The 25,262-nt window shown below is 34.8% G+C and overlaps 2 protein-coding genes across 2 annotated transcripts; one reads left to right on the top strand and one right to left on the bottom strand.

Moving 5' to 3' along the window:
* Nucleotides 1–1,646: 1,646 nt before the first annotated feature.
* On the bottom strand, nt 1,647–4,091 carry LOC108985433 (high-affinity nitrate transporter 2.1-like). The gene is made up of 3 exons (XM_018957722.2): nt 3,175–4,091; nt 2,953–3,068; nt 1,647–2,678 (listed from the first exon to the last, which is right to left on the bottom strand). The coding sequence occupies exons 1-3, from the start codon at nt 3,982–3,984 to the stop codon at nt 2,012–2,014; spliced, it is 1,593 nt and encodes a 530-aa protein (XP_018813267.1). The 5' UTR covers nt 3,985–4,091; the 3' UTR covers nt 1,647–2,011.
* Nucleotides 4,092–7,470: 3,379 nt separating this feature from the next.
* Nucleotides 7,471–8,103, top strand: LOC108985431. Its single transcript, XM_018957721.1, has one exon. It carries the CDS (start codon nt 7,471–7,473, stop codon nt 8,101–8,103), a length of 633 nt encoding a protein of 210 aa, XP_018813266.1.
* Nucleotides 8,104–25,262: the final 17,159 nt, after the last annotated feature.

Genomic DNA, 25,262 nt, shown 5'->3' with positions numbered 1-25,262 from the left:
GGTTAGGTTTTTGGACAGGGTGGAAAGCAGAAATTGCATTTCATCCATTTTGTCTCTTTCGTATCCTTTTTTTTTTTTTAGTTTAAATTAAATGCCAAGTGGCAAGGCCACATCATTCGGTATAACTCTTCGGTATCAAATCCTCGGTGGCCGTAGCTTCGCCCAATTGGTAATCATACAAGGTTTCAAACCTTTCGTCTTCAATCTATTATTTTTTTTTTTTTTTAAATCTTAACGTCAATAAATTGAGTTGTTTTGTTATGGTAATAAATAAAATAAGTGATCTTTTAATTAGCATATGAAAGATTGTGATATATAATATGTTAATAAAATAAAATGAAATAATTTTGTGACTTAATAGAATATAAAGAAGATGCTTAAAAACTTATTTACATAATAAATGAATGAATATGTCAACAAATGCAGTCTTAGGGTGCGTTTGATGTTGAGTTGAGTTGAATTTTTTATGAATAGTAATGATTTGAAATAGTGAAGTGAGTTTTATGAGACCCACATAAAATGAGCTTAGATATATTTGGATGTTAAAATGAGTTTAGATATATTTATGGGAAGTTAAAAAATGTTATGGGTCCAGCGTATAAAGAGATATTGAGTTGAAAAAGGTTGTGAGTCCCACGTATAAAGAGGCCATTTTGAGTTGAGATGAGTTTAGTGATTTGAAAGTTGAGTATTTAGATGTTAGACTTATATTAAAATTAGACTAAACTGAGATTAACTGAACTGAGTTGATCTCAGTTCATTCCAAGTTCCAAACACTTAGGGTCTGATTGTAAATATCACTTAAACATAAAATACTCAATTTTAATTTTTAATTTTTTTCATTTAATTATTAACTAATCATTATAACTTTTCTAAACTCCCAAATAAAAATAGAAAAAAATAATACTATTTTTTTCAAATTCTAAACCAAAAATCATATTAAAAAATAATATTAAAATAAAATTTGAATTTATAGTATTTTTGTTCAAATTTTTTTCTCATTTCCCAAAACTCAATAAAATATCTTAATTCAAATTATTTCACTACTATTCACAAATATACTGAGATATTCTAAGTATCGAAACATATATTTAGTCCCTGTTTGGTTTCAAAGATGATCTCAACTCAACTCATCTTATCTCATATCAACTTTCTAAAGTTCTCAACATCTAAACATCATTTAAATATAAACACTTTTTAATTTTAAAATTTCAACTTTTTCATCTAGTCATATTACGACTTTTCCAAACTTTCAATAAACACAAGAAATAATTCGTTTTTTTTTTTTAATTTTAAAACAAAAATTATATTCTAACAATATTTTAACTTTATCATATTTTTATTCAACTTTTCCACTGATTTCCCAATACTTCTTAAAATACTTTAATTCAAATCATTTCATTACTATCAACAAACTATCTACTACTATTCACACTTTTTTTTTTTTTCATTTGATGTTACGTGTATAATCAAGCAAGACTAATTTTCACATGAACACTCGTGTCTAGAGAATAGAGACATGCCGTTAATATATGTTTCTTTATTTTTGTCGTTTTCTCTTGTCCCTCTCGTACAAAGACAGGCCTGAAACCCAGCTAATAATTGAGAAATATAAACATCAAAATGCTTTGGAATACAACCAATCATGGAATGCCATGTGCGGAAAACTCCAGCCCAGATAGATCCACTGCATTACGTATACATGCATTGGATTTGCATTGATATATAACTCCATATATTACATGTAGGATTCCATTAAACGACTCCACATGATGAATCTTTCAGAATCATCCATATGTGTAAGTTCCCATTTTCCAACAACTCCACAATAATCAACTGTATATAATACACACGCATGTATTCTAAATAAGGAAACAATTATATATAACATGTAATTATGAGAGACTGGTACCAAGAAGACAGCCTTAATATTTGTTTCCATTATTGGTCTGTCCTAACTGATTGCACCATGCGCCATCCATGACTTTGATCTTCGCTTAATAATTATGGTCTAAACATGGGCTGGTGTTGAATCAGGTGGAGTTAGAGCTGAGGCCACACGCTTCCCACGCTCAGATCTGCTGTTCTCTGCGAACTTGAGACTTTGCTGGTGCAAACCCCTCTGCTTCTCGTCCTCATCCCACTCTGAGGCATAATAGAATTCTTCGGTTGACTTCTTCATGTCTTTAGAAGGTGGAAGGAACATGCTTCCCCACTGTGGGAAGTGAACCAATGTCACAGGTAGAGTGCAGCACACAATCATGGCCCCCATCATTGAAAGACCTGTTGCAGTTGAGAATGTTGAGCTTGTGAAGAATACTAACTGGGTTAACCCAGAGCCGAAGTTCCCACCAGCCCCAGTCAAGCCTGATATGATTCCGAGTGATCGCCTGGAAATGAAAGGGATGATGCCAAAAGTTGCTCCACATGCAGCTTGAGCTCCAACTGAGAAGAGGATCATTGCCAAGATTGCAATAGTAAGTGAATTGGCACGGCCAAGCCAGATGCAGAAGACTCCTCCTAGAGTTTGGAGGATCCATAGGGTCCAAAGCCTGCCTCTCATGCCAAAATATCGAGCTGCTAAGTCAGAGGCATAACCTCCAAAGGGACGAGCAAGGAGGTTGGCCATGCCGAAGGTGGCAGCAATTATTCCGGCAGTGTGAAGCTTTAGATCAAACCTGTCCAACAGTAAGCAGAGGGTTAGCTCTAATACTTACTGTGAGAAAATATTGCGAATGAAATAAATTTATTTGGAATCAAGCTTCTTTACTGATGCAGCAAATGCATTAACACTGATGTAAAAACATGTTACATGATCAGCTTACCTAAAAGAACTTCAGATACTTTGGCTCTATAATTAATAAATATAATACTCCTCACAATAAGTGGTGTATTACACACATCAAACTTGTAACGAATTTAACTCTACAATGGAGGAGAAAGCAAACTAACCTATCATAGAAATATTCAGCGATGACATTATCTGTGCTCAATTCAACACCCATGGAGTAGCCATAAAGGAGGACAAAAATCCATGTCCTATAGTTTGTGATGGCATACCACAGCACCTGATCATTCATAAAATAAAATTAGTTCGATTTTCATGAGTACTCTTTTAAGAGATGGAAAAATAAAGATAGAATTATATATAAGTCCAAGAAAAGTAGTACTGACCTTAGAGAATTTATCTTTGGCAACGTCACCTTTCTTCTGTAAGGCACTGAGGTTTCCATCAGGCAAGTCTTGGCCTAGGGTTAAGACCATGATTCCCATGATAACATGAAGCCAACCAGGAATAAAGAAGGCTATCCTCCAGGCAGTGAAAGGAGTGGCACCAACACGTCTAATCACGTCATAGAGCAAAGGCATTATGAGCTGAGTCGCTCCTCCACCCATGTTGCCCCAGCCGGCAGCAGTGCCATTGACAAGACCAATAATCTTGCTGTTAAACATCGTGCTCATCCAGTATTGGCATGACACAAAAGTTGCAAGAGAAAATCCAATCATGAAACGCACAGCTAGGTAGCCTCCAGCATCTGACACAAACGACATGCAGAAAACAGTTGGAGCTGTAAGCATAATAAGAAATGCACAGCCATATCTTGGCCCTAACAGGTCACAAACTGCACCCATTACGAGCCTAGAGAAGATGCTTCCCGAGACAGAAGCAACTCCAGCATTACCAATGTCTCGTTTGGTTAGGTTTAGGTTGTCACGGATGATGGGAACAAGGGGAGCCGCAGCAAAAGTGGAGACAAAACAGGTAAAAAAGGAAATCCAAGAAAGGTGGAAGGTTCTCATATGAGGATTGGCAAAGGAGAAAATCTTGAAAACCTTGGCTTTGTGCTCAGAATCAACAGGTAAAGCAAATTTTGCAGTTGTATCAGTTGGGACTATAGGGGAAGCTACAGAGAAGGCAAAGCTTTGTTCTCTGCCTGTCACTCCATGCATGGAGCTTCCTGGAGATTGTTCAATTTCAGCCATTCTTAACTCTCCCTAGTCCTTCTGCAGAAAGCTGTGGGGAGTGTGAAGTACTGAACGAATACGGGAAAAGCTTATAATGGAATAGCTAGATCAGTTGGGTGTTGTGTGAGGGTGCACTCGAGAATGGAATGGTATTTATATTGTAAGTTCCGTTGACATTGTTAAATTTGGAAGCACCAATAATGGACCCAATTGTTAAGAAATTTTAATAAAATAATTTGACAGAATCCATTTCGCCGCATGCATCTTGTTTACAAACACGAAAAGGCCTCATCGTATATCCCAAGGGATCAGATAGCTCTTTTAGATGGGTCCAATGTCGTGTGGCGAATTTTTAAGCTTTTTTTTTTCTTGCAATTTAATGTGAGCTGTTCCCTTCAAGAGTTAAGCTGTTTAATTCACATACAAAGGTAGTGGAAGTGGGAGTTGGTTGACCTCACCAATTGTTTTGCCTTGCGTGCGCGCGTACCTGTTGGTAGATCTTGCTATATTTATTTGTGATTAATCCTGTTTTAGCATAGTTTATGACAAAATAAGCAAGGGGAAGGGGCGGCAAATGTATAATTTCCTATTTTCATAATTTTTTAATCAAACAATTCTACAATTAGAAAAGATATGAACACAGCATATGGAGTCCATTCTATTTAATATATCTCTATTCAAATTATAGAAAATCTTAAATCATCACTAGTCTCAAAAGTATAAACCGATGGAAAGTGAAAGATTATTATATTTAATATATTTTAACACTATCTTACATGTGGGCCAGATTCTCCCTTAATAAATAAGACAATTAATAGGCCTAACTAACACGTAAAATATTTAATTATTTTTAAATCAAAACTCACTTCATCAGAAAATAATGATCAAACAATACATTATTTTTCTAGCTGAATACATATCTTGATCCAATCCAGATCATCTTCTAACCATACTGACTCCTGATCTTCACATGACAGAGAAAATTTAGCCACTTGATGCACTTCATGGTTCCCTTCCCTAGGAATGCATTGGATCTTCTACTGAAGTCTACCTCGCAAGAAAGCTTTAGGTTGTGTTTGGATAGTGAGATGATTTCAGATATTCTGTGAATAGTAATAAAAAAGTAATGATAGAATATTGAATAGTAGTGAAAATTAGGTGAACAATAATAATAAAATAATGAATAGTAGTGAATGAGAATATACTACCATCCAAACTAGCCCTTAATGACTTCAATCATCTGGCCGTACAATATCTTGTAGAAAGTGTTTAAGTAAAATAATTATATTATGGTACTACGTTTGATATTAAGAGTATTTCAGATCATCTGTGAATATATAATAGTAAAATTATTTATGAATAACAGTGAAATAGTAGTGAATTATTTGTGACTAATAGTGAAGTAGTCTGAGATGCTGGTCTCAACAGCTCCTAAATCTCAATCCTTTTCTGTATGCATTGTCAAATTTCCGCAGTGCATGTACTTTTTGTGAATTAATTCATCGATGTTATGCAACTTGGAAGTCAATCAACGGCCAATTGGTTTCAATATTATATATCCCTCAGATCTTTTTCCAATTTTTTCCATAGAGACGTTTGAACTCTTCAAACATTAATATCTTATTAAAGGCGTGTGCCTTGTTCTCCTGTCTTTTGGCTATTCTTAAATTGATGGTGTCTCGTCTGCAATGGCCCACAAACACCTAATTATAAGGTTAAACAATACGTGTATATATATATTGATCCTTTAATGTCGTTGTACGTGAATTAATTAATTGACTTATTGGTTTTCTCCTTATTGTTGGTTGTGGGGTTGACGAAGACACAAACTATATACTAATTATATAGCTGATCATCTTACCCTTTCACGAGCTCTTAGAGTTCTTTTCTGTTTTTATTTTCAATCAACTTCGGTCAAAATGATACGGTTTGTCCAAAGCAGGAAGCTAACTGTGGTTAAGGTCGCCTTTTCAAATTCATGATTGAGAGTTTTCATCATCATACTGTAAAAACAGGACTTCTAGCTCCACAGTACCTTATATTATATATATAATATGAGACCGCCTTTAATTTTGTACTTTTATAAGGACTCAATTATAAGAGCATGTCATGTATTGATCAGATAAGAATGGCTTATCGATCGATCCTTTTCAAATTATTGATCCCATGCAGCTTTAATTACTTCAAACTACAGAAGTACTTAAGGCATGTTGGATTAATGTTCCCTTTCATCTTTATAAACATCCAATTTATATCATGTATTTAGATTCACTAGAGTTCTTAACCGAACTCTAGGATGTCCGTATTTAGATTCACTAGAGTTCTTAACCGAACTCTAGGACGTCCTACATTGAGATCTAGAGAGATAGACATATGAAATGAGCGATCATACCGTTAATTATTAAGATCTTTAATGTTGTCCGAACATTTCACTCTAGTAGATATAAATTATATTATGAGATTATCTGTGTTTCATGTACGTTTCTATCTTTCTCATATTCGAAAGTACTCTAGAGTTCGGTCAAGAACTGATCTGTCAGGTATCTCTATATGGAATTACTTAGTATATATGAACCATAAATTAATTAAGAAGATTGTTAATTAGTCCCTATAGAGCTAGGGAATTCAATCAGCTCATAGATGAGTTTCGTACGTAATTCTAAGCATTATTTTTCGAAACAATGCTTCAAATTGGTGATCTCAGCTATCCGGCCATCACGTACGCGTATGACAAAGTGGCCGGTTCATATTAGTTTATTATATTCTTAATTTTCCTCTTAATTAATGACTAGCTAGTCTATATCAGTATATGTTATCAACATTATGTCGGCAAAATCTGAACTATATATATAATTTATTAATTATGAAATTACTATATATATATGAAATTACTATATATACATTATAAATCACCACAAATCTAGTGATCATTATAATCACCACAAATCTAGTGATCATGATCACTAGATTTGTGGTGATTTATAATGTGGGAAAGAGAAAAGAACTCTCTGGATCAGCTGCATGGAGGGTCTATTTGATAAAATGGGGAGCGAAAAGTGAAGCAACAATGAAAACTTTTAAGAAAAAAAAACGCAAGCAATTTAATAATTAAGAGATCAAAACTTCTAACACACTATCTAGTCTGGTTCAATATTAGTCTGGAATGTAAGAGGTTTAGGTACTTCTAAGAGACGTTTACAAAAACTGCTGTCTAAATATAAGCCAAAGTTGGTAGTGTTGCTGGAACCTTTTCAGAGTGTGGATAAAATCCAGAGTTTCATGCGGTTATTGCAGTTTGATGAGGTGATAACAAATGAGAATGATGGTGGAAAAATATGGGTGTTTTGGAAAAATGAAGTGGATGTGCAGGTGGTCCGCATGAGTTCGCAGTTTGTGTCATTACATATTACCGACGGAGATTGTCATTTCTTGGGTAATTTTATTTATGCTAAGTGTAATAGGTTTGAGAGATAGATGCTTTGGGAGGAGTTGAGTTCGGATAGAATGGGTGTGGAGCCGTGCTTGTTTGCTGGTGATTTCAACGTAATTCGGTCGGATGTGGAAAGGTGTGGTGGGCGTCCGCGGAATAGAGTTGCAATTGATGAGTTTAATAGATGGATTCATCAGGGTGGGCTGATGGAAATGAATTCACAAGGAGGTAAGTTTACATGGTGTAATGGTCAGCAGGGTTTATCTAGAGCTTGGGCAAAGTTGGATCGAGTTTTACTTGATGCAAATTTTCTGTCTCTATTCCCGAATGCTCATTGTTTGTTTCTTCCAAGGACAACGTCGGACCATTGTCCTATGTTTATAGAATTTTTAAGTGATCCTTTCTCTTATGGCCCCCCTCCATTTCGATTTCAGCAAATGTGGGTTGAGCACCCGGATTTTATGCATTTTGTTCAAAATGTTTGGTCTGAATCGGTCATAGGTTCTGGGCTTTTTAAATTAGCTAGCAAACTTAAAAAGCTTAAGGTGGCGTTACGTGAATGGAACAAGAGGGTATTTGGGAGAACTAATAATCAGATTGCTATTCTTGAAGATAAGGTTGAGAGTCTGGAAAATTTGTTGAAGAGAGATTGGGATGATGATATTGAAAGGGAGTTAGTGAGGTGTTCTAATGAGTTGTCTTCTTGAAGGCTAAGGGAGGATATTAGATTGGCGCAGATGGCTAAAATCAAGTGGAGAATGGATGGTGATAGGAACACAAAATTCTTTCATGTTTGGTTATCTAATAAAAGGCATAGGAAAATTCATAAGTTGAGAACTTCGAATGGGATGGAGTTTAATTCTCCGGAAGAAATTCATCTTGGTGCTGTTAATTATTTTTCTGAGTTTCTTCAAAGATCTAATCCGGTTAGGGAGGTGCCTGATTTAACTAGTTTAATTTCGTCGGTTATTAATGAAGAGGATTGTGTCCGGCTTTGTGGGATCCCTTCGTTGGTTGAAGTGAAAGAGGCTCTATCAACTATTCCTATTAATAGTTCCCCGGGCCCAGATGGTTTTGGCGCGGGTTTTTTTATGAGTTGCTGGGAGGTGGTTAAAGTTGAGGTTTTAGAAGCTATTTCAGAATTTTTTCTATCAAAACGCCTTCCGAGATTTTATTCGGCTTCTTTTATTGTGCTTATCCCGAAGGTAGATGTGCCTTCGGGGTTTGATAAATTTAGGCCAATTAGCCTTTGTTCAGTTTTCTATAAAATTTGTTCGAAAATTATTGTGAATCGTATGACAGGTCTTCTTCCCAAAATGATTTCTCTAGAGCAAGGAGCGTTTATACCTGGGCGGAGTATTTTTGAGAATATCAGTCTTACCCAGGAAATGGTTCACTCACTGAAGAGGACGACACATGGTGGTAATAAAATGATTAAAGTTGATATAGCTAAAGCATATGATCGGGTGGAGTGGCATTTTTTGATTGAGGTATTGAGGTGTTTTGGCTTTCCTTCTTCCTTTTGTGATCTTATTCGTGCTTGTATTTTGAATGTGTGGTATTCTGTGATGTTTAATGGTACGACGAAAGGTTTCTTTCAAGGGAGGTGGGGTTTGCGCCAAGGGGATCCCCTTTCGCCTTACCTATTTATTATCATTCAAGAAGTGCTTTCTAGACTTTTGAAACAAAGCTTTGATGGGAAAAAGATTGGAAAATTTTCCCAAGCTAGAGGTACTCATCATATTTCTCACCTTATGTACGCTGATGATATTGTTATTTTTCTGAATGGAGGAAAGAAATTGGTAAAGGAACTGTTGTTGGTTTTTGAAAAATATGAAAATTGGTCAGGTCAGCAACTTAGTAAAGAAAAGACGGCTATATTTTATTCTCCTAAAATTTCGTTAGTAAGAAAGAGAGCTCTTAAAAGGCTGACAGGGTTCTCTAAAGGTTTGTTTCCTTTTAAATATCTTGGGGTTCCGATTGTATTAGGGCGTCTTAAGCATGAGCATCTAGAGGAGATGATTAATAAAGTCTGGAATAAAAACAGTGGTTGGAAAATGAAATTATTATCAGCGGGTGGGCGTTTAATTTTACTTCGTCATGTGCTGTCTAGTATGGCTTTACATATATTTGCAGTATTGCAGGTTCCTCAATCTATTATTAAAGAATTAAACCAAATGTTGAGCACATTTTTTTGGGGAGAGATTAATGGTAAAAGGAAAAAAAAGTGGGTGGCATGGGAGAGTATTTGTAAGCCAATAGAGGTGGGTGGTCTTGGTTTGCGGAATTTGGGGGATATTCAAAAAGCTTTGCACATGAGGTTTGCATGGAATCTTTTGAAAGGAGAATCCCTGTGGGCTAGTTTCTTTAAGGGAAAATATGTGGGAACTTCGAGTTGGTGTCTTATTGATATGAGAAAAGGTACAAGGTTTTGAAAATGATTGTCAAAAGTATTCCGAGTATTTTTAATAATGCTAAGTGGAGAGTTAGAGATGGAAATATTTTATTTTGTATGACAAATGGAGAGATGGGGGTCCTCTAATTGATGAGTTCCAGATAGTGGGTAATCCGATGTTGAAAGTTAAAGAGTGCAAGTTGTCCAATAGCTGGGATGTGGAGTTTTTGAGTACGTTGGTTGGTTAGGATAATGTGGAGAATATTGTTGAGGCTTTGGCTGGGTGTAAGGGAGGATCTGATGTCTTGATCTGGATGAAGAATAACAGTGGGAATTTTTCGACCAAATCCGCTTGGGATTACATTCGAGTTCAAGGATCTAGTATGGAGTGGCATCCTTGGGTGTGGCATAAATTACTTCCACTTAAAGTTTCGGTTTTAATGTGGAAGGTGTGGTACATGGCATTAAGTGTTGATGATCGTCTTCGGCGCATTGGGATCCAGATAGTTTCTCGCTGTGATTGTTGTGATGAAGGTAATTATGAAGATCAAGATCATGTGCTACTTACAGGTGAGTTTGCATCGGCCTTATGGAATTTTTATGGATCTATTTTTGGTATTCCTATTGGTCGTACTTGGAGGGAGACGGTACAAATTTGGTTTCGAAGGGCATCTTCTAATTCTCAACTGGGAATAATAGTGGAGATTTTACCGTCTATTATTACTTGGCATCTTTGGATTAGACGTTGTGCTGCTCGTATGGAGGGAAGGTTCCAGTCTATTTTTTTGGTTCGGCTTTCTATTAGTAGATGGATGGGAGTAGTAGTTCGAGATATGAAAAAGGTTAGTAATTGTTCCAGACATGATTCACAGGTATTACAGTCATTGAATATTCCTGTTTTGGTTCCTGTTAGAAAGCATTTAAAGCTAGTGGCTTGGCAAAAGCTAGCTCAAGGGTGGTTTAAATTGAATTCAGATGGGAGTAGTCTTGATAATCCAGGTTCTTCAGGGGTGGGCGGTATCATTAGGAATGATCGTGGTCTTATGGTTTATGCTTTTAATTCTTATATTGGTATCGGAACAAGTAATAGAGCGGAGTTGTTAGCTGTTCTTCAGGGACTCAAAGCCTGTAAGGATTTGGGGATAAATTTTGTAGAAATTGAATTAGATTCACAAGTGGTGATTTCGTGGTGGAATAGGAGAAGGTGTGGTGTGTGGTATTTAGAAGATTTTTGAGAAGATACGTTGGATCTTATGGATTCTATGGTGTGCGTTGTTCGTCATGTTTATAGAGAGGGAAATAAAGCTGCGGATTGGTTGGGTCGGAGTGGTGCGTCGGGTCTTAATTCTGAGTGAAGATTTGTTAGGGAGGTGCCTAGGGTGCTTCGTGGTTTAATCCGTTTGAATAATTTGGGATTGCCTTCATTGCGTTGTCGTTAGTGTCGTGTTCATGCTGAATGTTTTTTATTGGTTGTCCGTTTTAGTAGGTTTGTAATTTTGTTTGTAATTTTGACATCTAGTAGTATTGTTTGTAATTCTAGGTGTCTGTCTGTAACCACGGTATTCCTCCGCCACAAGTGAGGGCTATTAATAAAATTTGGGAAGGGGTCACTCTTGGACAGGTGACTTTGGTTCTTCTATAAAAAAAAAAAAAAAAAAAAACAGCATCTATTATCATGATCCTGGATGTCTAGCTCTTAATTGGATTATAGAGATTCTATCCAACTATTTATCCAAATAAATATGAATTATTCTATTCTCAAATCGGTGTATAAAACACACTTAATAAAATATTTACATGATATAATTTAATTTATAGTTACTCTTCAACGAAGGGAAAAATATTGATAATTAAATATAGAACTGATTTAATTTATAGAATTTAATTGTGTTCTAATTATTAGTTAAACATTTGTTATAATTAAAGGGTTCTAAAAATTTATGACTCAGAAGCACGATTTGATAGAAATTATTGAGAAAGGAAGCATTCTTTGCCATTATTATTTCCTAAAAAAAAAGAAAAAAAAAAAAAGGCTTACGGACGCATGATGTTATTCTAAAAGGTCAACGCGCGATTGTTACTTTTCCGATGTTAATTTAGGAAAGTCACGTTTGGATAGTAAAATAGATTCATCTTATCTTATTTAATTATTACTACTTTTTAAAATTTTTAAATAAAATATAATAAATAATTTAATTTTTTTAAATCTCAAAATAATAATAATATTAAAAAATAATATTTTATTCAACTTTCAATTTTTGTCTAAAATCATCTCATCTCATCTCACCATCAAAACCGCACATAAATGTTAGTCTTATTAAATTACTAGTTGTCACAAAATTAGGAACAAATAATGGAAAATTGGAAATAATTTCATTTCTATTTTTCAACTCTGTTCATTGGTGGGTTAAATTTTGTTTTAATAGGTGAGCTCAACACATAATATATACCTAGAAGGATGAAATAAAGTGTACAGTTAGAATTTAAACTCAAAACTACAACTCCAATATCATGTTGGGACAAGAAATAAATATAGAAAGAAGAGGAATGCTTGGTATTTAAAGGGATGTTACGAACTGATATAGCTCGATATAGTACTTTTAGTTGTAAAATATTTTTTATTATAAAGTTGAACTAACGTATTATACTAAATCATATCAGTTTGTGAACTTGCATTATAAGATTTCTTCGTACTAACACTTCAAAAATATTTGGTTTCCAGTATTCACAAATGCTAGCTATGTTTGGTTTCCAATTTTCAAAAACGTTTTCCAACTAGTTGGAAAACTTTTTGAGGTAACATCATATGTACGTAGAAGAACATGTACATGTACTTAGTGGTTGGTTCATTTGAGCTAACATCAATTGGAGTTAATGAAGAATTTATTTAAAATTTGAAATAGAAAAATAATTACAAAATAAAAAACCACAATTACAAAGGAGCTAGTTTGCAACATGGCAAACATCACAAGTCTAATACTTTAAAAGCTAGATTTTAGTTCACTCATCTTTCAAATTTACTTCAAAACAACATATTATGAACAATAATCTAATTTTTAAATTTTTCTATGCAAAAATATACACTAAAACGAATATGTAGCTCACTCACAGAGCCTAATAGCTCTCTGGCTACTATTCATAGTGCCAATAATTTACTCCAAAAATTCTGAGATGCCTGCACATACACAGATAAATAAATTAGACATAAAATAATATTCAAAACAAAGATCTAAATTAACTTCTAGGATTGCAACCGAAAATAGCATCATTTGGCACTTACCCTGTGAGAAAGTCTGAGAGATGAGAGAGAGAGAGAGATGGGACGAGAGGGAGAGAGATCAAGACGGTTTCAGGACAATAGGGCTAGCAATTTCAGTCTCACCAAGAAGGAGAAGCGAGAGAGAGAGAGAGAGGGAGAGCCAAGAGATGAGAGAGGTCTGAGAGATGCAAGAGAGAGAGAAAAATGAGAGATGAGAGTTAAAAGGGAGAGTTGGTCGATGGCCACTAGCCAGATGGAGAATTGTTAGAGGTTGGAGAGATGAGACACTACAAGAAATTTGACCTTTTCCAGCGATTTTAAAATCTTCACAAAAAAACTCGCCGCAAATAGATGTTATTTACGGCGATTTCCAAGTTGTCGCTTAATTTCCGGTGCGAAACTGAGAAATCACGAGGAAAATGTACAATTTATTTTTTGCGGCGACTTTTGTACTTTTTACGGCAATTTATGTCGTCGTAACAAAGTAATTTTAACTGTAGTGGCATTAAATTTCTGTCGATTAAAACAATCGCGGCAATAGATACTATTTACGACGAATATTGTCGCTATAAAAACATATGTGCCAATTTGGGTGTTATTAGCGGCGAATTAAAAGCGCCAAAAAATCTAATAAAATTTAAAACCCCAGCGTTAGGTTTTCACTCATTTTGGTTCACCACAGCGGGTCTCCCCTCCTTCTGCGTGTCACAATCTCTGCTTCTCCCTCAAGCCCTCATGACCCGTCGCCCAACGACCCCACCCCACCTCACCTCGGCACGTTTTTTATCATGCTCCTGACCCCTTACATAAAAAATTTTCATTTCCCCGAATCTAGAATCGCCTCTCTCTCTCTCTCTCTCTCTCGGATTTCTCTGGAAATCGCCACCGTTAGGGGCACTGTTCTCCACCACTCACACCTCAACGCTATCGCTAGTCCTCCGTCGGAGTCGCTTTTTGTTTCTCTCTTTGCTACATCTCTCAAGAACCCATGGCGCCGAGCACTGCCTGATCTCTCTCTCATCTCTACGCCTCCTCGGTCCTGCTCTGCCACCACAACCACCATGCTCTTTGTCCTTGTCGGTAGGTCATCTCTCCTTCACCGTCTCTCTCTCTCTCTCTCTATATATATATATATTTTGTGCTGCAAGAGTGCGTAATATAGAAGACTATTGTGTGTCTTTGTTGTCTGTGTTGTCTGTGTTGGTGGCTTAGAGTTGTGAGGTGCTTTGTGATGGAGGTAATTAGAACTAGATTGCTACTTTAATGGATCTGGGTTATGAACATGAAGTTAGGATTTTGTTTCAATTTTTATATTGACTGACTTGTAGTCTCTCCAAGCTGTGATCTTCATTCTTGGTGGGTGCTATTAATGGTGTTTGTTTGTCTGGAAAACAAGATTTCCATCAGCAACTTTGAGATATAAACTATCACGACCTAGATCATTCTTTTCATTAAGTATATTGTCATAACAACAGAGGAGCTTTGCTATCTACAGTTAGTACAAATGGCATCATATGAAAACATTTAAAATAACCAGTGAGGATCGGCTAGAAAATAAATGAGAGCAAGCACGAAGGCAATGCACTGGCTTAAGGACTTCAAAGGGGAAAAACCAGTAGAGAGCAAGCATGATTTGGAATTAATTCCGAAAAATCTCGTGATATAATTTCATTCTTTGAGTTAAATCATACTTATCTAAAAAATTTAAACTCCAAAAAATCTAAACTTTTAGGAGATGATAAATTCATCGTTGGCATATGGGGTCAAATGAATTTCAATGGGAGGTAAATGAGTTTTAGGCCCCGTTTCACAATTTCTTTTGCATATCCATTATGCTATGATAATTTGGATTTTCAGTTGCTTTTTGAATATCATATCCAATATTAGTAGTAACAATTGTTGTGTTACTATGGGGAAATGGTAGTGTTGGTGTTCTCATTGTGTGGTTGAGCTTAAAAATTATACCGATGATTCTGTAGCTTCATTGCATTCTTTTGCAATAAAAAGATAAGTTGTATAGCATCTTGTCCAAGCAAGAAGCTACAATGAAGCCACTTTATTTTACCCCAAAATCAGATTCTTATTTGTTTTGATTTCACGCAATGATCTCTGTCTTTTAGCTACATTTGGTTGGTGATAAATAAAATAAAATAAAAAAGCTAGAATGTTTCTCACATTCTTGTACCTGGTTGAGTGTCTTGTGCCTCAAACTGTTTTGACAAGTTTGACAAGCCAACTTCCACCATTTTAACTAGGCAACAGATTATTCAAATGGTCCATTTATGAATGCCTGACAAATCAAGTGTCACCAAATTATGCCTATAAAACAAAAACACCAACAACTGCCTTTTTTTTAAAATTAGGACCCTAGCTTATGTCATTTTGTGTGTGTGTGTGTGTATATACACATTTGAAGACATGCAGTCTTCTTACAAAGTTGGGTGCGCATGCATATTGTATATCCTTCTTTAAATGGTTTTTAATTAAAAAGTGATAATGAAGTTTGCAGATGTATTTCTCATTCTCCCTGTTTTTTATCTATCAATAAAAACTTATGGGGTTCATTTTCTTTTGAATGTTATTCCAGGACAGTACATTGATGTTTGGAAAACCATGAATGGCACTTTGCTCTTTTCTTCTGCGCATGACTAACATGTTCTTTTTAGATTCTTTTGTTAAAACCAAGTTTAGTTGATGATAATTTTCGGTTTCTGGTCTGCACAAGCTGTTGAAGTACCACAGTTGAAATTGGGTGCATTTGGTAAATACACTTGGTAATCTCCCTTGTAGAGATATGCAGAGGCACTCAAGTGGCTGTGGGATCAGTAAGATATAAGAATCTATCTTTTGAACTTATTCAATTTTATTGTGAGAATAGATTATTTTTTGGTAGTCTCCCTTGTGAAATGCTTTTGTCCTGCATTGCTGTCTTAAGCGTGGTGGCATTGTATTGGAACCTTAACCTTGGAAGTCATATGTAAGCAACTCATTGGTGTTCTGAGGTAACATGTATTTTGCACTAATGTTAATTGTTGATAGCTTACTGTACAGTCTTCCACAATATACATGACAACTAAGTAGCTATCATTTTTTGAGTAGTTTAATCAGAAAAGGATGATGCAAACCCTTCTATTACATAAGTCCTATACAATATTTATGACGAGGAAGTGTGGTAGGAGGCTGTAGAATGAATTTATTTTCTGCTTTGCTTCTATTTGGGCTCAATTATCTAGTGAAGTCTATAGAAAAAGGAGGAAGCTCGAAGGTTAGAAAAAGGAGGAAGCACCTTCACTTGGTGTGATGATTGTGAGCACCCTTTCACTCTCTTTTTTTTTTTGGGTGTTTTTTTGATTTAGTAGTTTGCACATGTAAAGAATGAAAGTACATTAATTAGCATATATATATTAATTAATTCGCTACAGCTTATCCTTTCTTTGTGCTAATTACAATGAAATTAGGTTCCTTACACAACAATAACAGCTTTCTACTTAGTTATTTGTAATTTATTATCTATGTATTTGTGCATTTTTCTGCATGATTCAAAGTGAAAGAGGTGCATGCAGGTCTTGTCAACAAGACTAAGGAACCACTGTACTGTTATATATGTATATCAACAGGTCTTGGACATTTTCCTCAGTAAATTTAGTTCATATCTGTAGATTTGCAGGGTCCCTTATCTCCAAGTAGGATATATCCTCAGTAGATTTAGTTCATATCTTGATCTACAATCAGTATTGTTTTTGGGTTTGCATGCAGAATCCTTTGGCATTTTTTGCATGGTCTTGGGTAATGTGGATGGTATGGCTAGCATATTGGGATGCAAGGTACCCTCTTTGCTCATGAAGTACTTTGGCCTATGGATGCCTCCTTCAAGGCCAAGTCTATTTTAGTGGCAAATGTGTTTCAATCACATAATACTCTGCTATAACTTTTTTTTTCCTTCTCTCTGCCTCTTTTGGTTAGAAGCCATACAGCTTCATAAAGTTTTATGTTCTCTGTAAATTGGGAATAAAATGGCTCTGCCTCTGCACTAACTAGCAGATCTTCGCTTGAGTTACCTGAGAATCTATTGTAAAGTGAACACTTCGATATGTATGATCTGCTACATTTGCATAAAAGTAGATTAAATTGTTTTCTAAGTGATCTATTGTAAAGTGAACACTTCGATATGTATGATCTATTGTAAAGTGAACACTTCGATATGTATGATCTGCTTTTTTTTACAACTCAGATATTTTACTTGCTTGGTGACACTTGTTATTAGTTTTTAGATCATTTGTAAGTTTGGTTTTGTGCTTCCCACTTGTGCAATATCTTTTTTGAACAAGAACATACAATTTGGATGTGCATACTGCTTTTTTGTGGATTCTGTTTTTGGTTGCTTAGAGCTAGTTTTGGTTGAAATTTGAGTTCACTTGGTACGTCTCATGTCACCTCTTGAGGTTGAGATGGAGGGATGGAATAAAGGAAGAGAAAATGAAAAATAAGAGGTTGAAATGTTAAGAGAACAGAGAATTAAATCTACTGATTTATTGCAATGTGATTGTTGGCAAGACAAGAAAATAAAATCTACAAAAAGCTAGTTAACTAAGTTACGTTAATTCTGTTGTTAATTGGCAAATTTTATTTGGCATTCTTGTGATACTCTTCAATGGTACTGCTCCCTGTAAATGTGTTTTTTTAAAGTACTTTGTTGTTCAGGTCAATGATCTTGCTCAACTCTGTTTTTTCCCTTTCAACAAGTTTAGGATTAGTTTTGGTGCAGTTCTTAATATAGTCTTAGTATAGTTACTATAGATCTTGGGTTCTTTATTTAAGTTACTATAGACTTTGGATTTTTTTGAGTATGTAAAAAGAATATTAGGGCAATCCATAGTGTAAGGTAAAATTGTGAAGCCTGCAAAACTTGGATATGTATAATATTTTCTCTATACTATTTTGTGCATTTTTTTATTTTATTTTCTGAAACATCTTTTTCGCAGAAATATATTTTCGGCGACATGAAATTGCCAAAAATAGTTTTTTGCGGTGAAACTTACTCGCTGGAAATACTTCATAACGATGATAATTTTAAATCGCTGAGAAAAATAATAAGTTATTTGCGGCGATTTATTAAGTTTTTGTGACGAAACATATCGCCGGAAATAGTAGTTCTCAGCGATTTTAAAGGTAAACTGGAAGGCCATTCCAGTTAATTTTTTGAACATTTCTGGCAGACTAAAATCGCCGGAAATAGTAATTTTTTGTGACGATTTTTGCCTATCGCCGAAATTAATAAAAAAATGGCTTTAGGATTTCGGCGAACCTGCAGCGATTTATAAATCGCCGAAAATGATCAAATGCAGCAATTCTGAAAGGTATTTGTGACGATTTTGAGTGCTGAAAAATGCTAGATTTCTTGTAGTGAGAGATGAGAGAGAGAAATGATGCTAGAGAGTGAAGAGGAGAAATGAAAGAGGGGGATTGGGGTTCGGGGTTAACCCAAAACGATCCTGCTTGGTGTATTAAACTAAACAACGTCGTTTCAATTTTCTTTTTGATAACAAACTGTTATAAAACGATGTCGTTTAACTTATTTAAGTTAAATGACATCGTTTTATATAAGAATAAATATATTATATCGGTTGGAACAGAATCGACTGATGTCGATTTCTGCATATTTGGAACGCTAGCTGACCGATTCTCCATCGATTTTGGCAGGTTCTGGAATCCTGTGGTCAACTATGGTCGAGCGTTTCAATGGTTCCTATTCACTCCTAGTGATAGTGCTACTTCATAAGATATATTAACCCTTTGAGTTACCTATAAAAAAAAAAAAAGAAATTAACTCTTTTAGGTTTCCTATATGATTTGAATTTCAAATTCTTCTAAAATATCATTCATTTGAAATAAGCTCTAAAACAATTATGTATATTGTATCATTAAATTTTCTTAAATAATATGCTAATGTATATTAATCCAATATTGGGTTTTGAAAAAGAAAATTGTGCTTCCTTCTTTCCTCTCATCAAGTCTATTGGTTCATATATGGTATGGTATGGTCAGTTTTGTAATGTACAAACAAGAATCAAGCATGTTATTTTTGGTACTTTTCCCAAGAAATAATAGTTAGATCAATCATTTCTCTTTTTCAATCATAATGCACTTACAATTTTTTTTTTGTTTTTTTGTTTCTATAAAAAATGCTATGGACAACTGGCATGTGTCCTTGCCGTGGCATCCCGTCCGATGAGCTAAAATGGAAACGACGTCATTTTGCAAAAATTGAAAACAGATAGGGCTCTGGTCTCCATCCCCATTTCCAATCCCCATTTTCTCCATCTTTTTTTCCTTCATCCCCACGATTACATTTTGAATTCGAAAAAGCCATAGACCTCTCTTTGTCTTCATTTTGCCCCCATTTTCTCTTTCTATTTTCTCCATCTTCTTCTTCTTCTCCATCCCCAAGATTATCTTTCCTCTTCGAGAAAGCCACAGACCTCTCTTTGTCTTCTCCATGTCATAGTCGAACCCACGATGCTTTTGGATCTCTTCTCTTCGTTCTATCCACGAAGCCACAGAGCCACATCCACGAATCCACAAAGCCATTGGTTTTGGGTCTTTTCTCTTCGTCCTATCCCCTGCTCACACTTGCAAGTTCCATTTGGCTCCATGGACTCTCGTCACTCTACCATCTCTAGCTAATCCATTTCCATTTCTACTCCAAGGTTTCGGTGCTTCGACCACACGATCCCATACTCTCCCTCCCCCAATCACAGCCCCCGATACTTCTCTGTCCTCTCTCCCACTTCCAGGAATGGCTCCATGGAGAACTTGGTCAATTTCAAGCCCAAAATCGTCATCGGCCCCTCTGGTTACATTCTAGAGGATGTACCGCACTTGACGGATTACATACTTGACCTCCCAGTAACTCACTCTCTCTCTCTCTCTCTCTCTCTCCCTCTCTCTCGCTCTCTCTCTCCCTCTCTCTCTCTGTGGGTGTTTGGTTGTTGAGAAAAATAGAGGAAAATAAATACAAAAGAAAATTTATAACTTCGGTTCTCGATTTGAGCTCTAATTTTGTGTGATTATCTTTTTAGTTGCAGAGAAAGCATATAGAAGTAAATGAAAAGAGATTCATGATTTTTCTCAAACAGTTTATAACTTTGACTTGCTCTATGTATGCGTGTTTTCATAAGGACGTGTTTCGTTGCAGAGAGAACCACCTGAATGAGAAGGAAAGGGAACTGACAAGCTATGTTTTCAATTTTTGCGAAACGACGTCGTTTCCATTTTAGCCATGTTGAACGCGATGCCACGGTGAGGACACAGACCAGTTGTCCATAGCATTTTTACTTTCTTATTACTCTTTTACAAAATTAACTTTGTAACCTTGTAATTTTTTTTTATGAGAAATAATAGTTGCAGTCGTGAGTGTGCAAATGTTATACAATCATTTCGAAAAAAGTGAATAAATACAGGACTCACATGAAAAGGAAATTAATTTTTTTGTAGTAACTCACTCTTTTTCAAAGCGACTGCACGACGCTAGCTTACGCACTCCACGATTGTATGTAACCTTCCAATTTTTTTATAACTCTTTTACAAAACTATGTATCCTTCATTTAATATATAGTCATAAAATTCAATCAATCTAATATGAAAGTAACGGTTTGGATTTAAGAATTATACTTCTTTCTACGTTAAAAGATATTTTCGCCAAACGAGTTGAGTATTAAGTTTGCTAAAGTTCAATTTTGTTTAGTGGAAATTCGACTATCCAATACGAAAAGAAACAGACATAATCACTACAAGAAAAACGAACATTTGTGATAGATTATTTGTGACAAGAATGACTATTTATGACGAATAGTATATACAAATTTATTTTAGTAAGAAATAGTTATTTTTACAGAAAATAGCTGGGCACTTATAAGCAGTTTTTTGTAGTGAGTATTAAATAGTAAGATCTCAACTAAATAGAAATCCTCAACGCTAATAACTATAGTTGTCGCATGATGTGTCTATCTATCTACATAATTAATAGATCATCCAATTTTGATTCGACAATTTAAGAGAATCTCAATCTCAATTTTAGTATTATCCCAAATAAAGTAAAAAACCCAATTTATCATTTTGCATATATGATCAATTAAAAACTGAAAGCTCAGTAGATGGAGGGAAAACTCTCCCATCAAGTTCTTGCCCCAACTTGAGAGCATCTTATGGGAGAGATTTAAACATACAAAACATGTTCTACAACATTAATTAATGTTCTTTTAGAACTATCCTAAATATTTTTATATAACGACAATAAAAGCTGCCATAGTGTAACTCTCTCTCCGACTGCCTTATGCGTCTTTCTTTCTTTTATAATTTGAGATCCTCAAATTGGATAAGAATTTGAGAAGAACTAGATCCCAGATAGAGTATATATCCCGACATGATTGTTTGTCCCTAGTGGACCCCGACCTCTTCATATATCCATGATTTCATGTGGGTTAATTTACTAATTAGCTGGTCTATTACTTCAGATGAGCATTAATCCTTTGCCGACGACTTAAATATTCATGCATGCAGGATGAATGCCATACGTACGTACCCTGCAACCTTGCATGTTTTTTTAATCTTTGAAAATACACACCCTGCAACCTGGTCCTAGCATTATATATCCAACTTGAGAAATAGGATAGGATCAATGTGTCAGACCCGGCCACAAGCTTATGTCGACACATGATGCAGCACACATGATTTTGATTATATGTTCATGGCATTAGTTGATACCACGATATGAATAATTTTTAAGATATAATATAGTTTAAAGAGAAATTCTACTCATCAGCTACTATTCACTCACACTCCACATCTACAGCTTTTTCATAGGATGTACGGATAATTTTTTTATAGAGTATAGAAGTGTTTTTCATAGAGTGTAGGATATAGAGTAGTAAATAGTAGCGAAGAATTTTTCAAGTCTAAATATCATACTTACTAGTCAGCCATACAACGGTGCCTAATTATCTCTAAGTCCCTGCCGGAATGATTGAGTCAGAATACTTTTGTATATTGCATTATTGATGATTTTGGGAGTGTCAAGCCAATAGTTGACCTGCAAGGCGTTCAAATTTCAGGGCCTTAGATAATGTAATTGAGTGCTATTAATTATTTGGTGTTTGACTCAGCTTATCGGGAGGGGCGGTTTGATAAGATGATTGACGTATAATTTATTGAGTTAATTTATTTTTAAGTCTCTGCATGTAGATACATCATCCATATCACTTAAATAATAAGATTTAATTTGTAAAATTTAAATTTCAAATCAAATTATGCCATGTTATTTTATTGGGTGCTCTATGAATAAAAGTCATCAGATTTATATACCGACCAACATCTCCTAAAATTTCATTGAATTATCTCATGTCAATGCCCTGCATTCATGTGTTCAAATTTGTTGTACACAGAATTAAAAACAAATCCTCATGATCTAATTGGTAACATGTTAGTTAAACGAGAAAATGTTAAACTGATAAAGATATCTCACAAAAATAAAGTTTAAAGTCGGGTGCAGTTAGATGTAATACTTTAGATCTTCTAATTTATAGTAAAAAAAAGTTTTATAATCTGATGTATTACAACAAGCTACATCATTTTATAAACTTAATTTCTCGTGGGATCTATTTTTGAACTGGGCAACAATAATTTTAGTTTATCCTGAGTATACACATTATTAATGCTGGTATGATAATATGATTAGTTCTATATGAAAATTGAAGTAAAACAAATCTAAGGGCATGAGCTAGTACTAGTACTAGTACTGTGTCTGTGAGGCAATACATCGAATTCCTTACCCTTTACAATTTGTGTTTAGATTTTTGCCTGTTTGGTTTGGTAGATCATCATCTCATTTTATTTAATTTTTTTAAATTTTTAAATAAAAATTATATTTAAAAATTATATTCTAATGATATTTTATTTAACTTTTAATTTTTATCTTTTATCTCATATCATCTTTATAATCAGGTGATCTAGTTATTGAGTTTTATTTATTAGTATGAATTGGGCTTACGGAAACTTTGGTGTTATTGATGGTTTTATTTATAATCAAGACGCGGTTGCAGCTTTTAGTACTTCGAGATTGCCGGCTGCTGTGATGGGTAAAATAGTGTGTTCCTTCTTGTTTTTATAGGAATTGCTGTCGTGGGATGAGATAATGCATAGTTGTAACTTGTGAATGCAAATAAATTTATAAATTCACGTGGCTCGACGTGAGATGTTTGATTTATTTTATAATAAAGAGAACTTCACAATCTGATGTAATAAAATTAAGTGAATTTATAAGTTATTTTTTATAAAATTCTCATGAATTTTTTTTTGTACATTCGCTACCTATTTTTCTTGAGTTTCTGAGGCCACAAACTAGAAGTTCCCATTGGGAGGAGCCAAATATGTAGCTTAAAATATATCAAATCTATTACTAAGTTGAATGGTTAATATTGGTTTGGTTACACAAAACTAAACCATCTCATCTCATCAATCTCATATAATCATTACAACTTTTTCAAACTCTCACACAAAATTTAACAAACGTAAGGGAATTTTCCCAACTTCACAAAGCCTACTGAGCCTCAGCCCAATACCCGACCTTAGGGTCGCCAAAACTATGCCTAAAGTAAGGTGTTAACCAGGGGAATGGGCCAAATGACAGACAAGATAGATCAGCCTGACATCATTCGGCCACGTTCTGAACCTGAGAATTTGTATGGAATGTAGCGGGAAATGCAGAGAACCCTCGATCTGCTGACATAGGGACATCTATGGCTCACAAAGGATAAAGTAAGGCTTGAAAATCACGTTTTATTAATGACGCCACTATCGAGCTACACACCACATTGATGGTGCTGTCGTAGAATCATGCCGCATTAAAGGATTCAGACAGCAGGAATAGTAGAAGGGGCATGAACTTCGTGAAGACAAACATGATATGTACCTTCCAAGACCCATGGTATAAATAGCAAGTTTCGGGTACGAGAAATCTCTCTGATCTCTAGACTCTTTTACTAATTTATAAACTTCTAAGAGAATTTACTAACTTTGGCATTGGAGACTCCCCGGCCCCAAGGCCATCCTCTCCTAATTGCCTTCTTTCATATCTTTTGCAGGCCTATTCTTAAAGATCTGAGTTGTCAGAACTTGGCTTAAAGACGTGCTAAACACGACATTAACAATAAATAATTTAATTTTTTTAAATCTTAAAATAAAAATAATATTTTATTTAATTTTTAATAAAATATCTCATCTCATATAATCTTAACTGCGTAACCAAACGAGACGTCAATTGCAAATTCACTACCTCGGTTTTCGTCGGTTTGCAAAAAGCTACCTCGATTTTCTTAACTCGCAATATTATTCACACATAAGATTTTAAAATTTTACTGTTTGTAACTCTCTAAGTTGTTGCACAGATTCAGCAGTAACAGATTGTTGAAGATGTTGAAGAGATTTCATTTTCTGCTTAAAATTTTGTGAAATGGAAACAAAAGGGCTAAAGAGAATTGACTACAGAAAGGAGATAGAAATACAAGATTCTATCACCTTTGTGCAACACAGAAGATTTTAAAATTTTACAATTCGCAACTTTTGTAAAAAGCAGTTAGTAAGTTCACAGAAATTTTGTTACGTGGCAAATATGACACGTGTCGGTGAAGCAAAAGCTGACACTTGTCATTCCTATTAATTTTTTTTTTCAATTTCAACTAAAGAATTATCAAATGAAAATCCAACTTAAAAAAAATAATTTCAGAAATATGTTTAAATTATAAATACAACAAAGAATCTATTTAACTAAAAATATAAAAATAAAAACCTGTTCAACTTAAAAAATTAAGAAAAAAATCAAGAATAAAAATGCTACAAGTTCTATATAACCAAATAAAAATTAGGGTTGTGCATCTGATTTTTAAAGCTGGGCGGATACCATTATGATAAAACTGGTTACAATCTGGGTAGGAATTAGATATCCAAATTGTAACCGGTATTCGATTTTAATTCCATTTCGTTTTAATTCTAATTTTTTTAACTCTAGTTTTCGTAAAAAATTGACTTCGTTTGGCATATACAAAATCAATGTCGTTTTGCATATACAGAATCAACGTTGATTTGAAATAAAATTTATTGTTTAAAAAAAAACGCTCAGTTACGAATAACCGGATAAATCGTGTGACGCTTCCAACCTC

The sequence above is a fragment of the Juglans regia genome, chromosome 5 (assembly GCF_001411555.2).
Source record: "Juglans regia cultivar Chandler chromosome 5, Walnut 2.0, whole genome shotgun sequence".
Taxonomy (NCBI): domain Eukaryota; kingdom Viridiplantae; phylum Streptophyta; class Magnoliopsida; order Fagales; family Juglandaceae; genus Juglans; species Juglans regia.
The sequence above is the reverse complement of the archived record's forward strand: the minus strand, read 5'-3'. Positions and strand labels throughout refer to the sequence as shown.

Excerpts from the sequence above, each read along its gene's own strand:
- LOC108985433 (XM_018957722.2), bottom strand. The coding sequence starts at position 3,984 with ATGGCTGAAATTGAACAATCTCCAGGAAGCTCCATGCATGGAGTGACA. Across the intron at positions 3,069-3,174 it reads CCAAAGATAAATTCTCTAAG|GTGCTGTGGTATGCCATCAC; the intron begins GTCAGTACTACT and ends ATGAATGATCAG. Across the intron at positions 2,679-2,952 it reads GCTGAATATTTCTATGATAG|GTTTGATCTAAAGCTTCACA; the intron begins GTTAGTTTGCTT and ends ACTGTTGGACAG.
- LOC108985431 (XM_018957721.1), top strand. The coding sequence starts at position 7,471 with ATGGGTGTGGAGCCGTGCTTGTTTGCTGGTGATTTCAACGTAATTCGG.